The sequence below is a fragment of the Oncorhynchus tshawytscha genome, linkage group LG27 (assembly GCF_018296145.1).
Source record: "Oncorhynchus tshawytscha isolate Ot180627B linkage group LG27, Otsh_v2.0, whole genome shotgun sequence".
Taxonomy (NCBI): domain Eukaryota; kingdom Metazoa; phylum Chordata; class Actinopteri; order Salmoniformes; family Salmonidae; genus Oncorhynchus; species Oncorhynchus tshawytscha.
In genome coordinates, this window is record NC_056455.1 from 7,109,262 (window position 1) to 7,133,371 (window position 24,110).

Below are 24,110 nucleotides of genomic sequence, written 5' to 3' on the forward strand. Positions count from 1 at the left end.
AGTCAACATGGGCCAGCATCCCTGTGGAACGCATTCGACACCTTGTAGAGTCCATGTCCTGACGAATCGAAGCAGTTTTGAGGGCAAACATTGGGTTTTGTGCACTGTATGAGTGCATACATCCCCTCTCATGTCAACATGAAGCAATTGACGAGGTCCAGCTGGCTTGCGATCTTGTTTCTTCAGTACTCAAACCTTCAAAATGTAGGCAAAAAAATAATAAAAAAATGCTACAAATGATTCACTCCCTCTACCTACCTACTCCCTCTACCTACCTACTCCCTCTACCTACCTACTCCCTCTCGAACACCTATGCACATTCACACATTCTGAAGTGAAATAAAGCTAGCCAGGTTTTCGTGTACAAATCTTTAATGGCTTAACACAAAACCACCGCCATTTGCCTTGGCTCTGATAAATATAACACTTATGTTTGTGAGAGAAAAACAAACTGCAGTGATGAATCTGAGGGATAAAAACATGCTTTGTGTGTGGACGACTCGACTGTTCAGATAAATCAGTCATTCAATGATTACAGTGACAACAGTGATGATATGCAAGTTACTTCCGGATCCTATCAATTTAATGCAATAATTAGATGGAATACCTCTTCCAGGACAACAGAGCTCCTGACAAACAGTTTAGCTCAGACCCAAGACAATCTCTCTCCCCTAACACGATTCTTATTAATACTTTTAATGTATACATGTCTTGTTAGTACTGACATGTCAATATAAATCTGTCTGTGTGACTGTTGTGAACAGCTATTGTATTAACACAACCCCCTGGCCATTAGGTTCACTGATTGTAAAAAAAAAAAAAAAAAAAAAAAAAAAAGGCAGAGAGGATATATTCCTGTTTCAAGACATCAAGTAGAGGTCAATCAAGAGCATCTCAGCCTGTTCATAGAAAACCACTATGACTAAGAGCATAATAGCCATCCAAGTTCATTTGGACATATTTATACAGCCTAACACGCAAAACCATGCACTTAACATGGAGAAATTGTACATGGCACAGTTTGGGGGTTAGTGTTAACCCTCACAGTGTAGTCAAATAGGTACAAACAATACTACTACAATACAACCTTCCTCCTTATAGCGTTACATCCTTACTAATTTGACACCTTTACTAACTCATATGCATTTTACACACAGATAATCATTTTAGAAGAGTCAGAAGGGATGGAGCGTAGGGTACAGGGGTTGCCAGTTGGAGCCTACTAGGGTACAGGAGACCCGATCTCGAGCAGGTCATCATAGTAGGTTGGCTGAATCTACAGAGACCAACAGAGAGGGGGAAGTGTCCACCAGCTGCCAGTCTCTGTCCTACAAGGTCTTCCGCTCTGATGGGCGTCTTCATTTCCCCCAGAGTGGCAGTAAAGCCCCCCCTTCTCCTCCCTGGAACAGAAATGCAGCAGGATGCACAGATGTCACATTTATTATGCTCCCCGTCTGTGTTAAGCTTTCCTTTTATTTATATCCTAAGGGACACGTGGTAAAAGGAGTTCACAGCACCTTAATACCCATTAATATTGCTCCATAAGTGAAAGACATACCGGTGGAAAGAATTATAACAGTATGAACTAATATTTCCGTATAACGCTGACTAGAAACACTGGTTTTATTCTCAAATGTTATTATTTGCCCATCAATGTTATATATATATATATATATATATATATATATATTATATATACACACACACAAACGAAAGATTCAATTATCTTCTCAATGTTAAATCTATAATTCAATAACTACAGAGCATTAGAGGCTGACTTCTTGCAATACAGAATTCTTAGTATAAAAAGGTTTTAATCTGTGTGCGCTGTTTACCAGTGTCAGCGATGGGTACCGCGGATGCAGGAGAGGCTCGCCATATCCCCGGCCGTCCACCGGCTGGGACCAAAATCCGGACACACATCATAACATGTAAATGATGTAGGATAGGAAAACGAGTCCCATGATGGCGAAAAACATCAACACTAAAATGTCCAACATGATGAGAAGGCCAGAAAAACGGAGGATGCTGATGTATCGCTAGAATACACGACGAAAAAATAGGCAGCCTCAACACCGGCGCAGATCGGCGGGTTCCGAAAATAGCCGGACCAGAATAATCGCTTCCCTACATGAAACCCCTCCCGTCAGATACGTTGTATAATATTTCACGCGTGGAAGCATACCCGTAGACATTAAAACCAGGGTGGGAAGTAGCGTAAAACAAGGGACATATTTATTTTTGCCAAGGGCACAGTCCTATATGCGTTTAATACATACAATCTGCGTTCAGCAAACTCGTAGTCATATAGCCAAGTAATCACACCGAATGAGGAAGCAAATAATACTGGACGCTACTGAGTAAAAATGACATTTTATTGAATCTGTAGAATGTTTAAGTACAATTCGAAGTGCTGTAACAGGGCAACATTATGCTTTTCTCAGGTCTTTAAATTAAAACTGGAGTCTGTTTTTTTTAATTTAAAGTATGTCAATATATGCATGTTAAAAAATAGGAATAACAAAAATGCTATCAAAACAAAATCATTTTTTTTGATGGAATGCACAACATCGGTCTGAATGCTAGGTCAGTGTTTGGTTGATGCGATTTATATACCAGTATCATACAAAAACAGGGAAGGATTGATTCATTAGAAGCATAGGACATAGGAGTCTATAAATGGGGAAGAAGGTTTGAGGACTCTTGGCCATAGGACTGATAGGACCATATACATTGGGGGAGGAGAACAAGGTGATGATATGAGATGTGATACAGCAGAGTTTAGGAGTGATACCAAAGCAGAGGAGCATATTGGTCTCCTGGCAGATTCAAAGTCTTACCTTGCACCCCCTCTCTCAGGTTGGGGGGGGGGTTGTAGTAGTATGTGTTAACAGCATCTCTCCTAGCCCCATCCAACCCAATACAGACTATAACATGGTCCAGTACATGTCTATGCCTTGTGGTCTATCATCACTCCAGTCACACAAACACCATTGTCTTGTCTTTGGCCACTTTGGATTTGTTTCCCGCCAATCAACGATCACAGTCATTCACCTCCCTCCTAAATCTACCTAAAGCAACTAAAACAAATCCACATCACCTCGAAGGAAAGCTGCGGCAGCCAACGTGGGCTTGGTTCATCCCCCATCTGTAAAACACACCAAAGCCTCCAAGTAGCCAAGGCAATTTTCTTTAGAGAGGCATTGACTGCAGATACTGTACAAGGCAATCCAAATTCATACAAACTCCAAGAACACTCCATTCACTTCAAGCCAAACCGCCTCCTCACTCTTTATTCAGTTACTGAAGCAAAGCAACGAGACTTCCAACAGCTCGGCCCCAAAACTGCCCTTCATACAGTGTGCGAGTTTAAACATTTCCAGTTGTCAAGTAGAGAGGTCTTGGATGCTAAATGCAGGCCTAGACTTACCTTTTCATCTGCATGGCAATCTGATTATCTAGTCAGGTTGAGGTGTGTGTTGTGTTCATTCTAGTTCAATTTAAAACATAGCATTACAAAAGTTGAAGCCAGAATTATTGTCCAACACGTTCCACCACACTGGTATTAAAGTGGGTACCGTTTACCCTTCATACAGCCCCTCACCTCATTAAATCAAATCATTCCACACTACATCTTTAGTCTGCAGGCAAAGCCCCTTCCCCAGCCCCATGACCTATAACCTATAACCCAAAAGAACTGTACAATATCAAACTACGTGGTGAGCGTATTGTTTTGTTTTCATAAAGCTGAACATTATTTTTAATCCCATGTTGTTGTTGTCCCCCCCCCCCCTCATCTGTGACCCGTCACAGTGAAGAGAAATAAACAGTAGGGTGGCAAAGAGAGAAGTAACAGAGGTCCAGGAGGAGAAAGAGTTCACCCTCGACTGAAACCACGTCCCTCTCCAAGCCTCACGCGGTCCCGTAGGACATGGAATGTACAACGATCGTCGTCACTGGAATTATCTGCCCACGATGGGTTCAGCCAGACGGATCTCGTAGCTACCCCACTACGAAAGTTAAGTCATTGTTGCATAACATTTCTCAGATTTTTTCCGTGCCGACAAAGGAACACAGGTTTGCCACTATATTTGGTAGGGAATGTCCGACCAATAGACTGTCAGAAATATCTATAACGCAGGCGAGGCCTAATGTTACTATGCGCCATGACAACTGCTCATTAATGAGCATGTGAATATTCATGAGCCAGTGGCACTCCAGAACATTGCTGTCCACTTCACAGTTGGCACAATAGAACAGGAAAATTGGCTTGACGATTATCAGGCAATTACATAACCCAGGTGGTTGATGCTTGACTTACCCCCATGGATCTAAATCTGTGGGATTGCTAACTCAGCATATGCACACGTCTAGACAAACTAGCGTGCCTTATTGGTTCATAAATCGAGTTGCCGTTTTATTTCTGAAATGTATTTGATACATTGACATTTTTAGAATAAGCCTCTTACAATACCAAACAAAAGCAAAATAAAAACAGCATGATATGAAGTAGAAACAATAACAGTTACCACAGCCTGGATTTCTGACCTCAGTTCAACACTTCTCATAAGGATTGGAACGTTAAACAACCAAAACAAATGAGAGGAAAAAAATAATTGACAATACAGAATTGTTTTGAGAATTGTGTTTGACCTTCACGCTTACGATCGATCAACTCTGATGTTGGTCATCTTGGAATAGGGGGCAGGGCCTGATCCCCACCCCCTCTCTCCTCCCCAAACCCCCCCCACTCCAACCATAACCACCATCACCTCACTCATCTTTCTGTAAGACTGTCGGAAGGCATTTGAGGCTGCGGGCGGGAGACAGCAAGAATGAGGAATATCTTCACACCCACTGACTGAGGTGATGACATGATTGTAAGATGATTGTAACCACGTCCCCTAACTAACTCGTCCCTGATCCCTCCTGTACTTCAAATGCCTGAACTTGAGGTACAAGGCATGGGCAGGAGGTGCTCTTCAGTTAAGATAGGATTCCAGTTTAGTTTCAGAACAATACCCACAATGCAGTGCAGGACAGGGTAAGACAGGTGAGGGAACAGATAAGTAATATTGATAAATGCGCACGTGTGGTAATAGAAATATATAAGACCTCTCTGGTAAGACTGATACTGCTCACTGACTGGCTGATGCGACAACAATGGGGTATTGATAGGTTAATGGAATGTACACAAGTCAAATATTCAAGCTTAGTTCTAACTGCCCAGATACAGTAATATTCTTCACTGAGCTTCCAGTCAGGCCAATTTCAGACAGTTTCAAAAATGGAAGAAAAAAAAAAAGAGAAAAGAACAAAACCTTCTGAAGATGCCACACCCACATTCTCGTGACCACATTGGCCTCAGTTCTCTGCTGTCATGGCAACTTGATTGACGAGGTGGGGGGAAGGGTTCATATCGTTTTTGCATCATAGTTTGCTGGAATATGAAGTGCTGTAGCTAGGATAGTGGTCATACACTGTATGACCCCTGACGTGTGTGTGTGTGTGTATAGCCTGTAAGATGGAGGTATGATACTTCCGTAAGACTTAAATTCCACTTGGGACAGCGCTTTTAGTGGACCGAAGAATTGGGACAGAGACCAGCAGACAGACGACAGCACAGACAGACAAGGCAGACAGACAGACAGACATTCAGACGGAGGGAGTCTGTCGTTGGAGGAAAGCAGACCAGGGGTATACCAGGGGAGGTTGAAAGGGGAGATGGGGGAGGAAGAGGGGGTCTTACAGGACAGATCAGAGAATGAGTGAAAGAAATAGAAAGCGGCATTAAGATGAGATGGCACTGGGCTTTTCACTTGCTTCTCTCACCCCCTACCCCCCACCTCCCTCTTTCTCAGATCAGATGGCCTCTACATAGTTAGCAGGCAGCATGCCCTGCTGGCCAGTGCGCTCCACACGGCCGTACATCCAGCCCTCGTCGATCACCTGCGCATCTACGATCACGTCTCCCTCCAGGAAGCCCACCTCGTCCTCGTCGGCTGCAGCATAGTCATACACCGCCTGGTACCGCTTCTACACACAGAAAGAGGGAGGTGGGGGGGGGGTAAAGGGAATAGGAGGGAAGGGAGAAGGTACGGAGAAAGGGAGAGAAAGAGAACACCACATTCAGAGACAGTAAGAGTCTCTGCTAACGAGACAACGCTACAAGGGCGGGTCATGTGGATACTGCCAGGCACAGTGGAGAGAACAGACCATGCAGAGAGAACAGTGCATCCCAAATGGCACCCTATTCCCTATATAGTGCACTACATTTGACCGGACCCCAATGGGCCCTGGTCAAAAGTAGTGCTTTAAAGTAGGGAATCGGGTGCCGTTTGGGACGGACCCTAACACAGTAGTGAGGAGGGTCTCTCTGCCTCACCCCGGAGCTGGGAGGGGGGGCGGCGGCCGCCTGGCGGACTGGTCCAGGAGCCGCGGCCGGCTCATAGTTGTAGTTCTTAGACGCAGCAGGGGGCTGGTGGGGCAGCTGCTGCTGGAACACTGGTGAGAGAGGGAAGGAGGGGGGAGGAGAGAGAGAGGGAGCGAGAGAGAAGGAGAGAGTAATGTGAGAGAGGGAAGGAGGGGGAGGAGAGCGAGAGAGAGAGAGTAATGTGAGAGAGGGAAGGAGGGGGAGGAGGAGAGAGAGAGGAGAGAGAGTAATGTGAGAGAGGGAAGGAGGGGGAGGAGAGAGAGAAGGAGAGAGTAATGTGAGAGAGGGAAGGAGGGTGGAGGAGAGAGTAATGTGAGAGAGGGAAGGAGGGGGGAGGAGAGAGAGAGTGAGAGAGAAGGAGTGAGTAATGTGAGAGAGAGGGAGAGATTGAATCAGAGTGAAAGATAGACATTTCTGGCTATTCAGTCTGACAAACGGATCCCCCAGTCCCTGGCACTCTGAAAACAACCCCACCTGTCTCATCTCCTACTGCTATATTCCCCTCTATCTAACTGGCATCCTATTGGTCAGCCCCAGGGCTCTGACTTCCACAGCAGAGCAGAATTCATAACAACATGCGAGTTATAGATTTGTCATTCTCATTAAAAGCAAGTCTAAGTGGAAGATCTGTTCTATGTGCGCTATTTCTATGTTTTCCGTTATTCTGTCGAGTTTTTGCGTCTTTTACTCTAGGTTTTGTACACAAACAGCTAAAAACACAATATTCTTTGTTGTGAAAAATATATTTTAGATGGTACAATGATTCAACACTACTTGCTTGTGGAATGAGGCAAACTATTCGAATTTTAGCGACCAAGAAAATAGCATAGTGAATTTTTAATAAACGCATAGTCATAGTGTGTGTGTGTGTGTCTCTCAGCATGTGTACCTGGATTGGGGCTGTTGGGCTGGGGAGATGGGATTTCTCCTCCCATCCTGTTCTTCTCAAACTCCTCATGGTACTTAATCTGTACAGACAAAACACACATGCGAAAATCAGACACATTATACTCCCATTGTGACACTTCGCTCATAGAGTGACTAGATATATCATTTGATAAGAAAACCCCGATTGCATCCTGTCGACTCTCAGTCCAGCAGATAGCCAGTTAGAGAAGCAAAATAAAATAGTTCCTGTTGTGTCCAGCAGGTGTCTCCAGATCCCTCCCCAGGCAGGCAGGCTGTGTGTAATAGGTGGGGGCGCTACAGTGCTAGGCTACACGCTGCTGTGTTTCTCCAATAGGCCTGCTGACAGAGGAAATGACATCGCAGCCAGGAAGTCGGGTGACCTCAGCGCTGCCTAACAACCCTCGCTGACACATGAGGAACGAACACGAGAGAGACAGAGAGACCTAAAGCAAGTGGGTGAGAATGGCTCCTTGTTTATTCAGGTAAATCAAAGAGGCATCAACACCAACCCCAACATAATAACCCAGCCAACATCACAGAGAGAGACAAGGACAGCATTCATCTCCAAATGACCACCAGCCCATAAAACCGGAGACAGATCCGTTACTGCAGCATAAGAGCCCTACTCACGTTCCCAGCCTGACTGACTGATAAAACTGACTGACACACAGCCTAGATTCTGCCCTCTTTCTCCCTCCCTCCCTCCGGCTGGGTGAAAGAGGCCTGTGTGTTCAGGGTGTTGGAGAAGAGTGTATTCACAGACTGACTGGAGGAGATGCCAGTGTTAAGTGTGAGCGAGGACATTGCGTTCGGCGAGACAGAGCGAGCAATGTGTTTCAATATGTTATGTGAGAGAGGCGCGTCTGACATGACTTCTGTTTGTCTGGAAGGCGAAGGTCGCTCACAGATGGCGTGTGAGTGTGTGAGGCTGAACAGGAAGAGCCCAGCCCTTGCCAGACCCAGTCCAGGACACAAGAGGCCCCCACCCCCACCCCTCTTAACCTTCACTACATGAATCAGGAGAAAGTAAAAGGAGGTAGGAAGGAAGGGAGAGAGAGGGATGGAGGAAAACAAATAAAAGTTCAAAATAAAATGTCAATTAGAGTCATATGACAGAGAGATAAGAAGAAGAAAGAGAGAGAGAAAAAGACAGAGAGAAAGAGGGACCAGATAGACAAGTCCAGACAGACGGCTGTGAACGAGAGGGGGCTGGAGTTGGACATCTCACATTTCAAAGGTAGCTGGACAGGCTGAGGACATGTCTGTCTCTCACCGGACTACTGAGCGTGTGTGCAGCCGAGGTGGGACAGAAAGTGGGGGAAAGGAGGAGGGAGAGAAAGTTGGGGAAAGGAGGAGGGAGAGAAAGACGGAGATAATCAACCGCGCCCCTTGGCTTGGTCTGTCCACACATACTCTTAACAGCTGGGACGGTTGCTACGGACTTCTCAAAACACGTCATGGTGTTTCTCTTCTCGCTGCATTTGCCTGGGGTTGCAGAAGTGTTGATGTGTGTGTGACACACAGAATCTGTTCCATGTAGGAAAGCAGTAATTAACCATCACCCTCCACACACTCATTAAGTCATTAGAGAAGACCGAGCAGGGCAACTGCGTGCTGCGATGTCAGGGTGTGTGTCCTTGATCTGCGCGCGCAAGCAAGGCCCTGGGCAGCGGCCTTCTGCAACAGAGGCTCACAGAGGGAGGTAGTAACGTAACCCTGTGCCCGGGCTTCACTCAGCCTAGATAGATACACTGTACTTCTGGACTAAAAGAGACAATCTGCACATCAATAGAGTAGTAAGGCGTTGCATGGATATATATATATATATATATATATACACATACACACACACACACACACACACACACACACACACACTATTTCAGCCACACCCATTGCTGACACCATGCGCAATAGTGCCATTACTCTAGAGCAGTGGAAACACATTCTCTGGAGTGATGAATCTCGCCTACCTGTCCGAACGTATAGTGTCAAGTTTGGTGGAGAAGGACTAATGGTCTGGGGCTGGTTTTCATGGTTCTGGCCCCTTAGTTCCAGTGAAGGGAAATCGTAACGCTACTGCATACAATAACATTCTAGACGATTCTGTGCTTCCAACTTTGTGGCAACAGTTTGGGGAAGGCCCTTTCCTGTTTCAGCATGACAATGCCCCCTTAAAGGCCTCCCGGGTGGCGCAGTGGTCTAGGGCACTGCATCGCAGCGTTCGAGCCCTCAGGGTTCGAGTCCAGGCTCTGCCGTAACTGGCTGCGACCGGGAGGTCCATGGGGCGACGCACAATTGGCCTAGCGGCGTCCGGGTTAGGCCAGTAGGGATATCCTTGTCTCATCGCGCATTAGCGACTCCTGTGGCGGGCCGGGCGCAGTGCACGCTAACCAGGTCGCCAGGTGCACGGTGTTTCCTCCGACACATTGGTGTGGCTGGCTTCCGGGTTGGATGGGCGCTGTGTTAAGAAGCAGTGTGGCTTGGTTGGGTTGTGTTTCAGAGGACGCATGGCTTTCGACCTTTGTCTCTCCCAAGCCTGTACGGGAGTTGTAGCGATAAGACAAGATAGTAGCTACTAACAATTGGATACCATGAAATTGGTGAGAAAAGGGGTTCAAATTTAAAAAGAAAAAAACAAAGACAATGCCCCTGTGCGCAACGCGAGGTCCATAACCGAAATGGTTTGTTGAGATTGGTGTGGAATAACTTGACTGGCCTGCACAAGGCCCTGACCTAAACCCCATCGAACACCTTTGGCATGAATTAGAATGCCGACTGCGAGCCAGACCTAATCGCTCAACATCAGTGCCCGACCTCACTAATGCTCTTGGTGGTGAATGGAAGCAAGTCCCCACAGCAATGTTCCAACATCTAGTGGAAAGATTTCCCAGAAGAGTGGTGGCTGTTATAGCAGCAAAAGGAGGACCAACTCCATATTAATGCCCATGATTTTGGAATGAGATGTTCGATGAGCAGGTCCACTTATATTCTTATTAAATACTTTTTTCTTTACATAGTTGAATGTGCTGACAACAAAATCCCACAAAAATGATCAATGGAAATCAAATTTATCAACCCATGGAGGTCTGGATTTGGAGTCACACTCAAATTTAAAGTGTAAAACCGCACTACAGGCTGATCCAAGTTTGATGTAATGTCCTTAAAACAAGTCAAAATGAGGCTCAGTAGTGTGTGTGGCCTCCACGTGCCTGTATGACCTCCCTACAACGCCTGGGCATGCTCCTGATGAGTTGGCGGATGGTCTCCTGAGGGATCTCCTCCCAGACCTGGACTAAAGCATCTGCCAACTCCTGGACAGTCTGTGGTGCAACGTGGCGTTGGTGGATGGAGCGAGACATGATGTCCCAGATGTGCTCAATTGGATTCAGGTCTGGGGAACGGACGGGCCAGTCCATAGCATCAATGCCTTCCTCTTGCAGGAACTGCTGACACACTCCAGCCACATGAGGTCTAGCATTGTCTGACATTAGGAGGAACCCAGGGCCAACCACACCAGCATTTGGTCTCACAAGGGGTCTGAGGATCTCATCTCGGTACCTAATGGCAGTCAGGCTACCGCTGGCGAGCACATGGTGGGCTGTGCGGCCCCCCAAAGAAATGCCTCCCTACACCATGACTGACCCACCCCCAAACCGGTCATGCTGGAGGATGTTGCATGCAGCAGAACGTTCTACACGGCGTCTCCAGACTCTGTCACATGTGCTCAGTGTGAACCTGCTTTCATCTGTGAAGAGCACAGGGCGCCAGTGGCGAATTTGCCAATCTGGTGTTCTCTGGCAAATGAAAAACGTCCTGCACGGTGTTGGGCTGTAAGCACAACCCCATCTGTGGACGTCGGGCCCTCATACCACCCTCATGGAGTCTGTTTCTGACCGTTTGAGCAGACATGCACATTTGTGGCCTGCTGGAGGTCATTTTGCTCTGGCAGTGCTCCTCCTGCTCCTGGGTTGTTGCCCTCCTACGGCCTCCTCCACGTCTCCCGATGTACTGGCCTGTCTCCTGGTAGCGCCTCCACGCTCTGGACACTACGCTGACAGACACAGCAAACCTTCTTGCCACAGCTCGAATTGATGTGCCATCCTGGATGAGCTGCACTACCTGAGCCACTTGTGTGGGTTGTAGACTCCGTCTCATGCTACCACTAGAGTGAAAGCACCGCCAGCATTCAAAAGTGACCAAAACATCAGCCAGGAAGCATAGGAACTGAGAAGTCTGTGGTCTGTGGTCCTCACCTGCAGAACCACTCCTTTATTGGGGGTGTCTTGCTAATTTCCTATAATTTCCACCTGTTGTCTATTCCATTTGCACAACAGCATGTGAAATTTATTGTCAATCAGTGTTGCTTCCTAAGTGGACAGTGGGATAATATATATATATATATATTTATAGTGTGTGTGTGTGTGTGTGTGTGTGTGTGTGTGTGTGTGTGTGTGTGTGTGTGTGTGTGTGTGTGTGTGTGATCTGCAGTGCTGGCTCCTTTCAGGCATTCTCCAGTACACAAAGGCTGGGCACTTGTGATGATTGGCACCCACTCAGAATATGAAGTGGGTGGGCAGTGTCGGGCTGAGTCCCAAATGGTTAGGGTTCCCCGATAGTGGACTACTTTGACCAGGGTCCCATTTGAGACAACCCGAGGGGGAGGGGGAGAGAGATGGATGGGTTGTTGATCCCGTTCTGTGATAGGTACTGTGTGTGTGTTGACAGATAGACGTACGTTGCTGATATGGTCCTGTGTTTTCTTGATTCTCTGCATCTCTGGCGTGTCGGCCACAGCACTGAAACCTTTCCCTTTGTTCTTCTCAAACTCCTCCTTGTACTGCACCTGGAACACACACAATCACACCCGGTAAGACCACACTGTATAGTCATAGTAAATCGTAACACACACAGAGTAAAAAATAACAGTGAAATGCTTCCTTATGGTAACAACAGCGTGGCTATACGGGGTAATTGAGAGAGCCATGTACATATAACTAGACACGAATGAAATGTAAAAATATATATAGAGAGAGAGAGCGAGAGACTTCCTGTTGCCAGGGCAGTGAGACCATACACAGGATGTGCTGACATAGCCTTATAAGGTCACACCAAGAGGTGTGTGCACAACAGAGAGGGTGTGTATTAATGCACATGGATATATGGTATATGCATAGCAGGGATTCCATTAGGAAAACGTGGCACTGGACATTTGACCAGCAGCCTTTTAATTCTACTGGACAATGGACTGGACCCATATGCATTGGTAGCGTAACCTGATCAGAATGCCAGAAATCCCATTTTAGATGGTAATTCATACAAACAGAACATGCAAGTTGAGGATGCAACGACGTGCACAGTCCCCTTCTTGACGAATTGTGATCTGCAGTCGTGGCCAAAAGTTTTGAGAACGACACAAATATTAATTTCCACAAAGTTTGCTGCTTCAGTGTATTTAGATATTTTTGTCAGATGTTACTATGGAATACTGGAGTATAATTACAAGCATTTCATAAGTGTCAAAGGCTTTTATTGACAATTACATGAAGTTGATGCAAAGCCAGCTCACCAGCTCACTCTCTTTGCAGTGTTGACCCTTCTTTTTCAAGACCTCTGCAATCTGCCCTGGCATGCTGTCAATTAACTTCTGGGCCACATCCTGACTGATGGCAGCCCATTCTTGCATAATCAATGCTTGGAGTTTGTCAGAATTGTTTGTTTTTTGTTGTTGTTGTTTGTCCACCAGCCTCGAGGATTGACCACACATTCTCAATGGTATTAAGGTCAGGTTTGCTACCCTTCTTGACACCCTGCCATCCTCCAAAAGTCTTTGTCTCACTGTGCATGCAGATGCACTCACACCTGCCTGCTGCCATTCCTGAGGAAGCTCTGTACTGGTGGTGCCCCGATCCCGCAGCTGAATCAACTTTAGGAGACGGCCCTGGCGCTTGCTGGACTTTCTTGGGCACCCTGAAGCCTTCTTCACAACAATTGAACCGCTCTCCTTGAAGTTCTTGATGATCCGATAAATGGTTGATTTAGGTGCAATCTTACTGGCAGCAATATCCTTGCCTGTGATGCCCTTTTTGTGCAAAGCAATGATGATGGCACGTGTTTCCTTGCAGGTAACCATGATTGACAGAGGAAGAACAATGATTCCAAGCACCACCCTCCTTTTGAAGCTTCCAGTCTGTTATTCGAACTCAATCAGCATGACAGAGTGATATCTAGCCTTGTCCTCATCAACACTCACACCTGTGTTAACGAGAGAATCACTGACATGACGTCAGCTGGTCCTTTTGTGGCAGGGATGAAATGCAGTGGTAATTTTTTTAAAGTTCATTTGCATGGCAAAGAGGGTCTTTGCAATGAATTGCAATACCTCTGATCACTCTTCATAACATTCTGTAGTATATGCAAATTGCCATCATACAAACTGAGGCAGCAGACTTTGTGAAAATTAATATTTGTGTCATTCTCAAAACTTTGCCACTACTGTACTATCCCCCATAGTAAAAACAAAGTTGACCTATTCTATTGGTCAGTTTGTTGAGAAAGAAATAGACTATTCCAAACAGTTTCTGGGACAGTTGCGGGATGATTGATCCCAAATTCATACAACCAGTAGGTCAATTTGTTAAAAAGCAAATGAGTCTGATGAAACAGATCAGAACATTTAGCTTAACATGTTGATACGATTCCTTCTTCACATTATAAAATGGCAGCAATGCACACAAGGCAGAAGGATACGCACGAATGTTCGTTCCATAATGCAATTTGCGGGAAACCACGCACCGCACATGCGATCGGTTTCATGTGAAAGATGAAAACAGCCGTTAAGACAACTAGCATGGGTTGTTAATGACTAAAATTGTGCCTTTGGATACTGGATAATTTAAGTTAATTTAAAATAATTGCATGATTTTGGCTAGCCTACTTTGAAAACAAGGTAAGACATGCCTCATAATATGTCGTAAAACGTTCAGCTTTCAAACAATGAAGTATATTTTTTCCAGCTCATTGCAAAGTGGTGTGTGACACGCTGATGAAGCCTGCCTTCCACTGCTTATTGCCGCGTTCAGAACAACTGGGAAATATCGGACTTCAATGCGTTTCGAGTCAACTGGGAACACTGGGAGGGGGGAATAAAATTATAAACTAGCTCCGGCTGGGAAAACTAGTTTTGAACAGTCATCCAACTCGGGAATTCCAAGTCTGGAACTCGGCCTCTTTCTAGAGGTCTGACTTTCCGACCTGAAGTTCCATGTTTTGAAAGCATCATATCATATCAAAAAGCATTTGAAAGCATCATATCATATCAAAAAGCATTTGAAAGCATCATATCATATCAAAAAGCATTTGAAAGCATCATATCATATCAAAAAGCATTTGAAAGCATCATATCATATCAAAAAGCATTTGAAAGCATCATATCATATCAAAAAGCATCATATCATATCAAAAAGCATTTGAAAGCATCATATATCAAAAAAGCATTAGCCTTTCGAGACGCTTCAGCAGCGGCTCTCGTGCCGTCTGACACGTAAGATACAAATTAACCTACAGACCGATCAGCATGACCTGTCAAATGTATTTACATTGACTGGTATTTCCACCAATGAATAGGCAAAAAATGCATTATTTCACAATTAGATTTTTTTCTTCCCCCAGACAATTGACCGGGTGCCAATTCATTTTATTAAATCGACTTTCCTATTTATATTGAAAAACAAAAAGCTAAATTAAAGCCAAAAGCCGGCTATTACCGGAAACCCTGATGCATAGGTCTGTGTGTCTGTGTGTGCTTACCCATCCCTTCCCAGTGTGACCCTCAGTATGACAGGAAGTGACCAGCCCATGGAATCAGATGGGTATCACTCTAATGACAACACAGCAGTCACACACAGCTGGCCTACTTTACCGACGACGCAACACTTGTGGATTCATACACACATTCATACACACAAAGTACCAACCCATACACACACAGAAGTACATACATACTTAGGTTCCCTATGAAACACAATACAGGCCCAGTGACATGTCAAAAATGACAATCACTTCCCTCTCTCTCTGGTGCTTGACTGCACCAATAAACAAATATCCGTCTGCCTGCCCACCCCTGGAAGAGCCTGCTGCAATAATCCATTACCAAGCAGCACCCCATCCAGTCTCACACTCAGAAATACAATATCTAGATTAGGATAGATAATGTATTTCTATGACTACACTCCTCTCCTCTGACAGCCAGCCAGCCTGACTGTTGTTTTAAGGATTGGGCAGTCCCACACCCTACGTGTTTGATTGGTTTATTGGTAGACAGGAAAGTGGAGAGAAGACCGGAAAGTAGGGAGAGGTGCAATCTGGGCCAGATTGGAACCCATGCTGACTCATGTTGGTCAGGGTCTGTGGCTCTAAACGCTCCTTGACCACAGGTCACCTGACTGCTGTTTGACTGACACAGCTCTACAGAGTGCTGACCTGTCCTCTACCCCACACACCTTGTGAGGATAGGCAGGAAATGACTGGGCCATAATTCACAATGTGTGTGTGACATGTGTGTCCCATTTGTGTGTGTCTTAAATTTAGCACTAACTCTTTTCAACATTTGATCTTTCTGGTTCCTCCCATGTTTAAGTGAAAGACAGAAAAAGTACATCATTTTTTGCATGTAAACAGCCAATTTGAATTTCTGGCCAGGTATTTCTGGAAGGTATTCAAACAATCACTTTTTCAAAATTTTGTTAAATTACAGCCTTATTCTAAAATGGATGAAATCATTTCAGTCAATCTACACACAATACCCGATAATGACAAAGCGAAGGCAGGTTGGGGAAATCGTTGCACATTTATTAAGAATAAAAAAACAGAAAGAAATGACTTACCGAAGTATTCAGACTAGAGGTCGACCGGTTATGATTTTAACGCCGATACCGATTATTGGAGGACTAAAAAAGCCGATACCGATTTTAAAAAATGTTTTTGTAATACTGACAATTACAACAATACTGAATGAACACTTATTTTATCTTAATATAATACATCAGTAAAATCAATTTAGCCTCAAATAAAATGAAACATGTTCAATTTGATTTAAATAATGCAAAAACAAAGTGTTGGAGAAGAAAGTAAAAGTGCAATATGTGCCATGTAAATAAGCTAACTTTAAGTTCCTTGCTCAGAACATGAGAACATATGAAAGCTGGTGGTTCCTTTTAACAGGAGTCTTCAACATTCCCAGGTAAGAAGTTAAGTTGTAGTTATTATAGGACAATTTCTCTCTACGGTTTGTATTTCATATACCTTTGACTATTGGATGTTCTTATAGGCACTTTAGTATTGCCAGTGTAACAGTATAGCTTCCGTCCCCCTCCTCGCTCCTACCTGGGCTCAAACCAGGAACACATCGTCAACAGCCACCCTCGAAGCATCGTTACCCATCGCTCCACAAAAGCCGCGGCCCTTGCAGAGCAAGGGGAACAACTACTCCAAGTCTCAGAGCGAGTGACGTTTGAAACGCTATTAGCGTGTACCCCGCTAACTAGCTAGCCATTTCACATCGGTTACACCAGCCTAATCTCGGGAGTTGATAGGCTTGAAGTCATAAACATCTCACTACTTGAAGCACTGCTGGCAAAACGCACAAAAGTGCTGTTTGAATGAATGCTTACAAGCCTGCTGGTGCCTACCATCGCTCAGTCAGACTGCTCTATCAAATCAGACTTAAATTATAACATAATAATACACAGAAATACAAGCCGTTGGTCATTAATATGGTCGAATCTGGAAACTATCATCTCGAAAACAAGATGTTTATTCTATCAGTGAAATACGGAACCATTCTGTATTTTATCTAACGGGTGGCATCCATAAGTCTAAATATTCCTGTTACATTGCACAACCTTCAATGTTGTGTCATAATTACGTAAAATTCTGGCAAATTAGGCGGCCCAAACTCTTGCGTTCATTGACTCTGCGTGCAATGAACGCAAGAGAAGTGACAATTTCACCTGGTTAATATTGCCTGCTAACCTGGATTTCTTTTAGCAAAATATGCAGGTTTAAAAATATATACTTCTGTGTACTGATTTTAAGAAAGGCATTGATGTTTATGGTTAGGTACAGTCGTGCAACAATTGTGCTTTTTTCGCAAATGCTCTTTTGTTAAATCATCCGTTTGGCGAAGTTGGCTGTCTTTGTTAGGAAGAAATAGTCTTCACAGAGTTCGCAACGAGCCAGGTTAGCAGGCAATATTAACTAAATATGCAGGTTTAAAAATATATACTTGTGTATTGATTTTAAGAAAGGCATTGATGTTTATGGTTAGGTACACATTGGAGCAAGACAGTCCTTTTTTGCGAATACGCACCGATTATATGCAACGCAGGACACACTAGATAAACTAGTAATATCATCAACCATGTGTAGTTAACTAGTGATTATGATTGATTGTTTTTTTATAAGATACGTTTAATGCTAGCTAGCAACTTACCGTGGCTTCTTACTGCATTCGCGTAACAGGCAGTCTCCTCGTGGAGTGCAATGTAATCAGGTGGTTAGAGCGTTGGACTAGTTAACTGTAAGGTTGGAAGATCGAATCCCCGAACTGACAAGGTAAAAATCTGTCATTCTGCCCCTGAACAAGGCAGTTAACCCACCGTTCCTAGGCCGTCATTGAAAATAAGAACGTGTTCTTAACTGACTTGCCTAATTAAAAATCGGCCATTCCGATTAAATCGGTCGACCTCTTAATTCAGACCCTTTGCTACACAACAAGAAATTGAGCTCAGGTGCACATCCTGTTTCCATTGATCATCCTTGAGATGTTTCTACAACTTGGGAGTCCACCTGCGGTAAATTCAATTGATTGGACATGATTTGGAAAGGCACACACCTGTCTATATAAAAAGGTTGCACAGCTGACAGTGGATGTCAGAGACAAAAACCAAGCCATGAGGTTGAAGGAATTGTCCGTAGAGCTCCGAGACAGGATTGTGTCCACGCACAGATCTGAGGAAGGGTACAACAACGTCTGCCACAGTGAAGGTCCCAAAGAACACAGTGGCCTCAATCATTCTTAAATGGAAGACGTTTGGAACCACCAAGACTGACAGAACTCCAGAGTTCCTCTGTTGAGATGAGAGAACCTTCCAGAAGGACAACCATCTCTGCAGCACTCCACCAATCAGGCCTTTATGGTAGAGTGGCCAGACAGAAGCTAATCCTCAGTAAAAGGCATGACAAGCCCGCTTGTAGTTTGCCAAAGGTCACCTAAGGGAAAGGACTCAGACCATGAGAAAACAAGATTCTCTAGTCTCGTGAAATCAAGATTGAACTCTTTGGCCTGAATGCCAACAGGAGGAAACCTGGCACCATCCCTACGGTGAAGCAGGGTGATGGGCAGCATCCTGCTGTGGGGATGTTTTCCAGAGGCAGGGACTGGGAGACTAGTCAGGATCAAGGCAAAGATGAACAGAGCAAAGCAGAGATCATTGATGAAAACCTGCTCCAGAGAGTTCAGGACCTCAGACTGGGGCGAAGGTTCACCTTCCAACAGGACAATGACCCTAAGTACACAGCCAAGACAATGCAGGAGCGGCTTTGGGACAAGTCTCTGAATGTCCTTGAGTGGCCCAGCCAGAGCCCGAACATCTCTGGAGAGACGTGAAGATAGCTGTGCAGCGACGCTCCCCATCCAACCTGACAGAGCTTGAGAGGATCTGCAGAGAAGAATGGGAGAATCTCCCCAAATACAGGTGTGCCAAGCTTGTAGCGTCATACTCAAGAAGACTCAACGCTGTAATTGCTGCCAAAGGTGCTTCAACAAAGTACTGAGTAAAGAGTCTGAATACTTATGGAAATGTGATATTTAAATAAATACACTACCGTTCAAATGTTTGAGGGCCACTTAGAAATGTCCTTGTTTTTGAAAGAAAAGCAAAATTTTTGTCCATTAAAATATCAAATTGATCAGAAATACAGTGTAGACATTGTTAATGTTATAAATGTCTTGTAGCTGGAAACGGCTGATACTTTATGGAATATCTACATAGGTGTACAGAGGCCCATTATCAGCAACCATCACTCCTGTGTTCCAATGGCACGTTGTGTTAGCTAATCCAAGTTTAGCATTTTAAAAGGCTACTTGATCAGTAGAAGACCCATTGCAATTATGTTAGCACAGCTGAAAACTGTTGTTCTGATTAAAGCAGCAATAAAACTGTCCTTCTTTAGACTAGTTGAGTATCTGGAGCGTCAGCATTTGTAGGTTCGATTACAGGCTCAAAATGGCCAGAAACAAAGAACTTTCTTCAGAAACTTGTCAGTCTATTCTTGTTCTGAGAAAGGAAGTCTATTCTATGCGAGAAATTGCCAAGAAACTGAAGATCTCGTATAATGCTGTGTACTACTCCCTTCACAGAGCAGCACAAATTGGCTCTAATTAGAATAGAAGGAGTGGGAGGCCCAGGTGCAGGTATTCTCTAGTTTGAGAAACAGACGCCTCACAAGTCCACAACTGGCAGCTTCCTTAAATAGTACCCGCAAAACACCAGACTCAACGTCAATAGTGAAGAGGCAACTACGGGATGCTGTCCTTTTAGGTAGCTGGGAATAAAAATCTGCCGTTTCCAGCTACAATAGTCATTTACCACATTAACAATGTCTATACTGTATGTCTTATCAATTTGATGTGATTTTAAAAATGGACAAAAACAAGGACATTTCTAAGTGACCCCAAACTTTTGAACGGTAGTGGACATACATTTGCAAACATTTCTCAAAACATGTTTCTGCTTTGTCATATTAGGATATTGTGTGTAGATTGACGAGAGGGGAAAAAAACAATTTAATTCATTTCAGAATAAGGCTCTAATGTAACCAAATGTGGAATAAGTCAAGGGGTCTGAATACTTCCCGAATGCACCTTATGTGATCATTAGTCGGGAAACCAAATAGTTTTACTGACGGCTGCCTTTCAGATCTTCTACTGCGTACACCCCCACTCTCCTGTTCTAGCAGTATGACAAACCAATGTATTTTCCAGACAGTTTTATTAGGGCCAACTGTCTCTCATAACCTTTCACCCCCAGTCTTCTCAACACTCCCAGCCCCCTACATCCATGTCCAGATCTCCCAGCAGCCCCCAGGCCTCAGACCCTGGCCAATAGAAATCAGCCTTCTATCACAGGATGTACCAGAATAACAGTATTTGGAGAGGGGAGAAAGAAAAACAGACCAAAACTGGGTCACCTGTTATTGCTATAATAAAGATGAGATTGGAGATATGCTCTCTGCACACTAAAGAGTTGGTGGTGTGTGTGTGTCCGTTTTAGAACTACTGCACGTTGTCATATGATGTAGGCTGTGTGTGTTGTTTACACGTAGCAGAGATGTGGAGCTAGTTGATCTTCTCTGTAGGTTGCTGCTGGAGATACTAGGCTCCAGCATCTGTCAGTGGTCTCATTAGCCTCCTCTGAGAATGTGTGTGTGCGTGTGGCTGGACTCTTATCGCCGTGTGGCCATGTTGCCTCGGTCTGTTTGTTTACTGGTCTTCCAGGATCCTCCCAGTCCTCTTGGAGGCCCCTGGGAGCTGGTGGACAGACTACATACACTGAGACTGTCAGTCAGTATGGCTGCTAATCCACAGCTAACCCCAACACACACACCCCCCTCCCCTCCCCTCGTAATCCGGATTGGCGGTGGTGCTATTAACGAGCATGGGTCCGGACTGTGACTGTGATGGCCCTTTCTCCAACTCTAGTCTTCTAGTCATCCTCTCACTTTATACAGAGAAAGAGATGGAACGAGAGAGACCAGTGAGGGGGCATCGGGGCTCAGTCGGACTATAGTTTCCAGTCCACCTGACTCTTGTGGCAACAAAAAAAGAAAGAAGAGCTGTTGGGAAAGATCAGAGAGAAAGAGACGGGCACAGATGGTGTTTTTTCTGCATGGGGTGTGTTAAGTCTGCTCAACCCACAGCAACTAATAACCAGTCCTCCTAAATACGTATCATAGTCACACATATGAGAACATGCTTATTAATATATACTAAAGGATTTACGTATTTTTTTTAAATGTAGCCGTGTACGAGTTGTGTAAGTGTGTGTGTGTGGGGAATACTCCATGTAATTGTGGCTGACTAAGGGCCCTTTGTGAGCATCCCATAGATGTTTCCTGAATATACTGTGTGTGTGGCCGGAGCACAGAGGCCCTGTCATAGATTATTAGAGGAGAAGACAGGAAATAGGCTCGGACTCAAACTCTCCGTGTGTCTCGGAAACCGTCAACATCCAAGTGTGTGTGTGTGTAACTAGCTACTGTACATCCGTGTGTGTGTGCCCGTGTCCATGCTAGCTCATCATTCGAGTGTGTGTGAGCGGCGAATGGAAGTTGAGGGTGCGTGTGGGGAACTGGGGCCGCTTCTCCTGTCCCCCTCACCACCGCCTACAGTGTTGCCACGGGAACCCTATTGCTATGGTAGCAGGGTAGGGAGGTCCGTCACACCTCATTACAATAGTTTACGAGAGGGAGAGAAAGGAAGGCACTGACACAGGAAGAGGGAGGAGGGTGGTCGAAGGAGGAAGAGATAAGTGAAATCTGAAGAGGAAGGAAATGAGAGGAATGCAGAAAAAGAGAGAAGCGGAGACAGAGGATCTTCGTCATAAAGAGGGGGGCGCTCTATTGGCCTGAGGGGTACTTTCTGTCTGGAGGAGGTCAAATATGAATGAACAAAAGAGAACAGTGGGAGGGGAAAACACCAAGGAGGAAGAAAAGGAGAACTGAGTGGAGGAGAATCAGCGATGACACAGGCAGAGAACAGAGCAGGAAGATAAATGGAGGATGACTATACGCAAACATGTGGGAGAGAGAGAGAATGCACATAAATCCTAGCAGTTTAAAAGGAGTGTCTCCACAAATAGGCCTGAGCGTCATAGGTCATTAGAGCGTCATAGGTCATTAGAGCGTCATAGGTCATTAGAGCGTCATAGGTCATTAGAGCCAGAGCATCATAGATACATTTCAATATGAGGATCAGTGATGAGGCCTCGTAAGCATCTTTAATTACTTCCACACTAACGGCGTTATGAGACCTGTGGACCGGGATTATCTGTGTTCTGGTGAGTAGGTAGGTACCTGGCTCTGCATCTTGCTCTGCTGTTTGAGGCGGAGGTTCTCAGGAGTGTCGGCCACGCAGGTAAAGTTTGTCTTGGGGTAGTGTCTGTAAAAAAACACACAGGAGAGGAAAACATTAGCCCAGGGCATTCACACAGGCACACCATCTAGAACTGTGGTTCACACACACACACACACACACACACACCTTTTAACCCGCTGTAATTACAGCCATAAAATGGTGATGCATTTCCAGTGTAGACTTTTTGTTTGGTAGATTGTACTTTAGGCACAGAAACAGAGTTCTAAGCCTGCGTTTTGAACTGAAAGTCATTCACGTTAGCAGCCAATATGAACGAGAGGTATCAGGTGACTTCCCTGGAGTCCAGGCCAAGCAGGATCATACAGCCTACACAGGGGGGGTTACAGGATCAGATGGAAATCATGGTCAGTCTGTCGCCTCGCTCTTCCTCACAAATATCGTCATTCATTTGCCAGAATGTTACACCTTCATCGCATAAGGATGGAAGGTTGTGTGATGTTACAGCTAGATTTACACATACAGCCAATACCACCTAGTAAGGTACAGTGGGGCAAAAAAGTATTTAGTCAGTCACCAACTGTGCAAGTTCTCCCACTTAAAAAGATGAGAGGCCTGTCATTTTCATCATAGGTACACTTCAACTATGACAGACAAAATGAGAAAAAGAAATCCAGAAAAATCACATTGTAGGATTTTTAATGAATTTATTTGCAAATTATGGTGGAAAATAAGTATTTGGACACCTACAAACAAGCAAGATTTCTAGCTCTCACAGACCTGTAACTTCTTCTTTAAGAGGCTCCGCTGTCCTCCACTCGTTACCTGTATTAATGGCACCTGTTTGAACTTGTTATCAGTATAAAAGACACCTGTCCACAACCTCAAACAGTCACACTCCAAACTCCACTATGGCCAAGACCAAAGAGCTGTCAAAGGACACCAGAAACAAAATTGTAGACCTGCACCAGGCTGGGAAGACTGAATCTACAATAGGTAAGCAGCTTGGTTTGAAGAAATCAACTGTGGGAGCAATTATTAGGAAATGGAAGACATACTTGCTTAAGCCAGTACATGTCCAGGCCCGTCTGAAGTTTGCTAGAGAGCATTTGGATGATCCAGAAGATTGGGAGAATATCATATGGTCCGATGAAACCAAAATAGAACTTTTTGGTAAAAACTCAACTCGTCGTGTTTGGAGGACAAAGAATGCTGAGTTGCATCCAAAGAACACCATACCTACTGCGAAGCATGGGGGTGGAAACATCATGCTTTGGGGCTGTTTTTCTGCAAAGGGACCAGGACGACTGATCCGTGTAAAGGAAATAATGAATGGGGCAATGTATCGTGAGATTTTGAGTGAAAACCTCCTTCCATCAGCAAGGGCATTGAAGATGAAATGTGGCTGGGTCTTTCAGCATGACAATGATCCCAAACACACCGCCCGGGCAATGAAGGAGTGGCTTCGTAAGAAGCATTTCAAGGTCCTGGAGTGGCCTAGCCAGTCTCCAGATCTCAACCCCATAGAAAATCTTTGGAGGGAGTTGAAAGTCTGTTTTGCCCAGCAACAGCCCAAAACATCACTGCTCTAGAGGATATCTGCATGGAGGAATG

The 24,110-nt window shown here is 44.9% G+C and overlaps 1 protein-coding gene across 1 annotated transcript in view; it reads right to left on the minus strand.

The window, feature by feature from the left end:
• Window positions 1-2,361: 2,361 nt before the first annotated feature.
• The window catches only part of LOC112225957 (LIM and SH3 domain protein 1), a 39,628-nt gene continuing 17,879 nt past the window's right edge, over window positions 2,362-24,110 (minus strand). Inside the window, exons 3-7 of the mRNA XM_024390110.2 lie at window positions 22,478-22,562; window positions 12,081-12,188; window positions 7,323-7,401; window positions 6,386-6,504; window positions 2,362-6,036 (exon numbers count right to left, since the gene is read on the minus strand). Coding sequence (XP_024245878.1) covers window positions 5,863-6,036; window positions 6,386-6,504; window positions 7,323-7,401; window positions 12,081-12,188; window positions 22,478-22,562 — 565 coding nt within the window. The 3' untranslated portion in view covers window positions 2,362-5,862. The remainder of the gene's footprint in view (window positions 6,037-6,385; window positions 6,505-7,322; window positions 7,402-12,080; window positions 12,189-22,477; window positions 22,563-24,110) is intronic.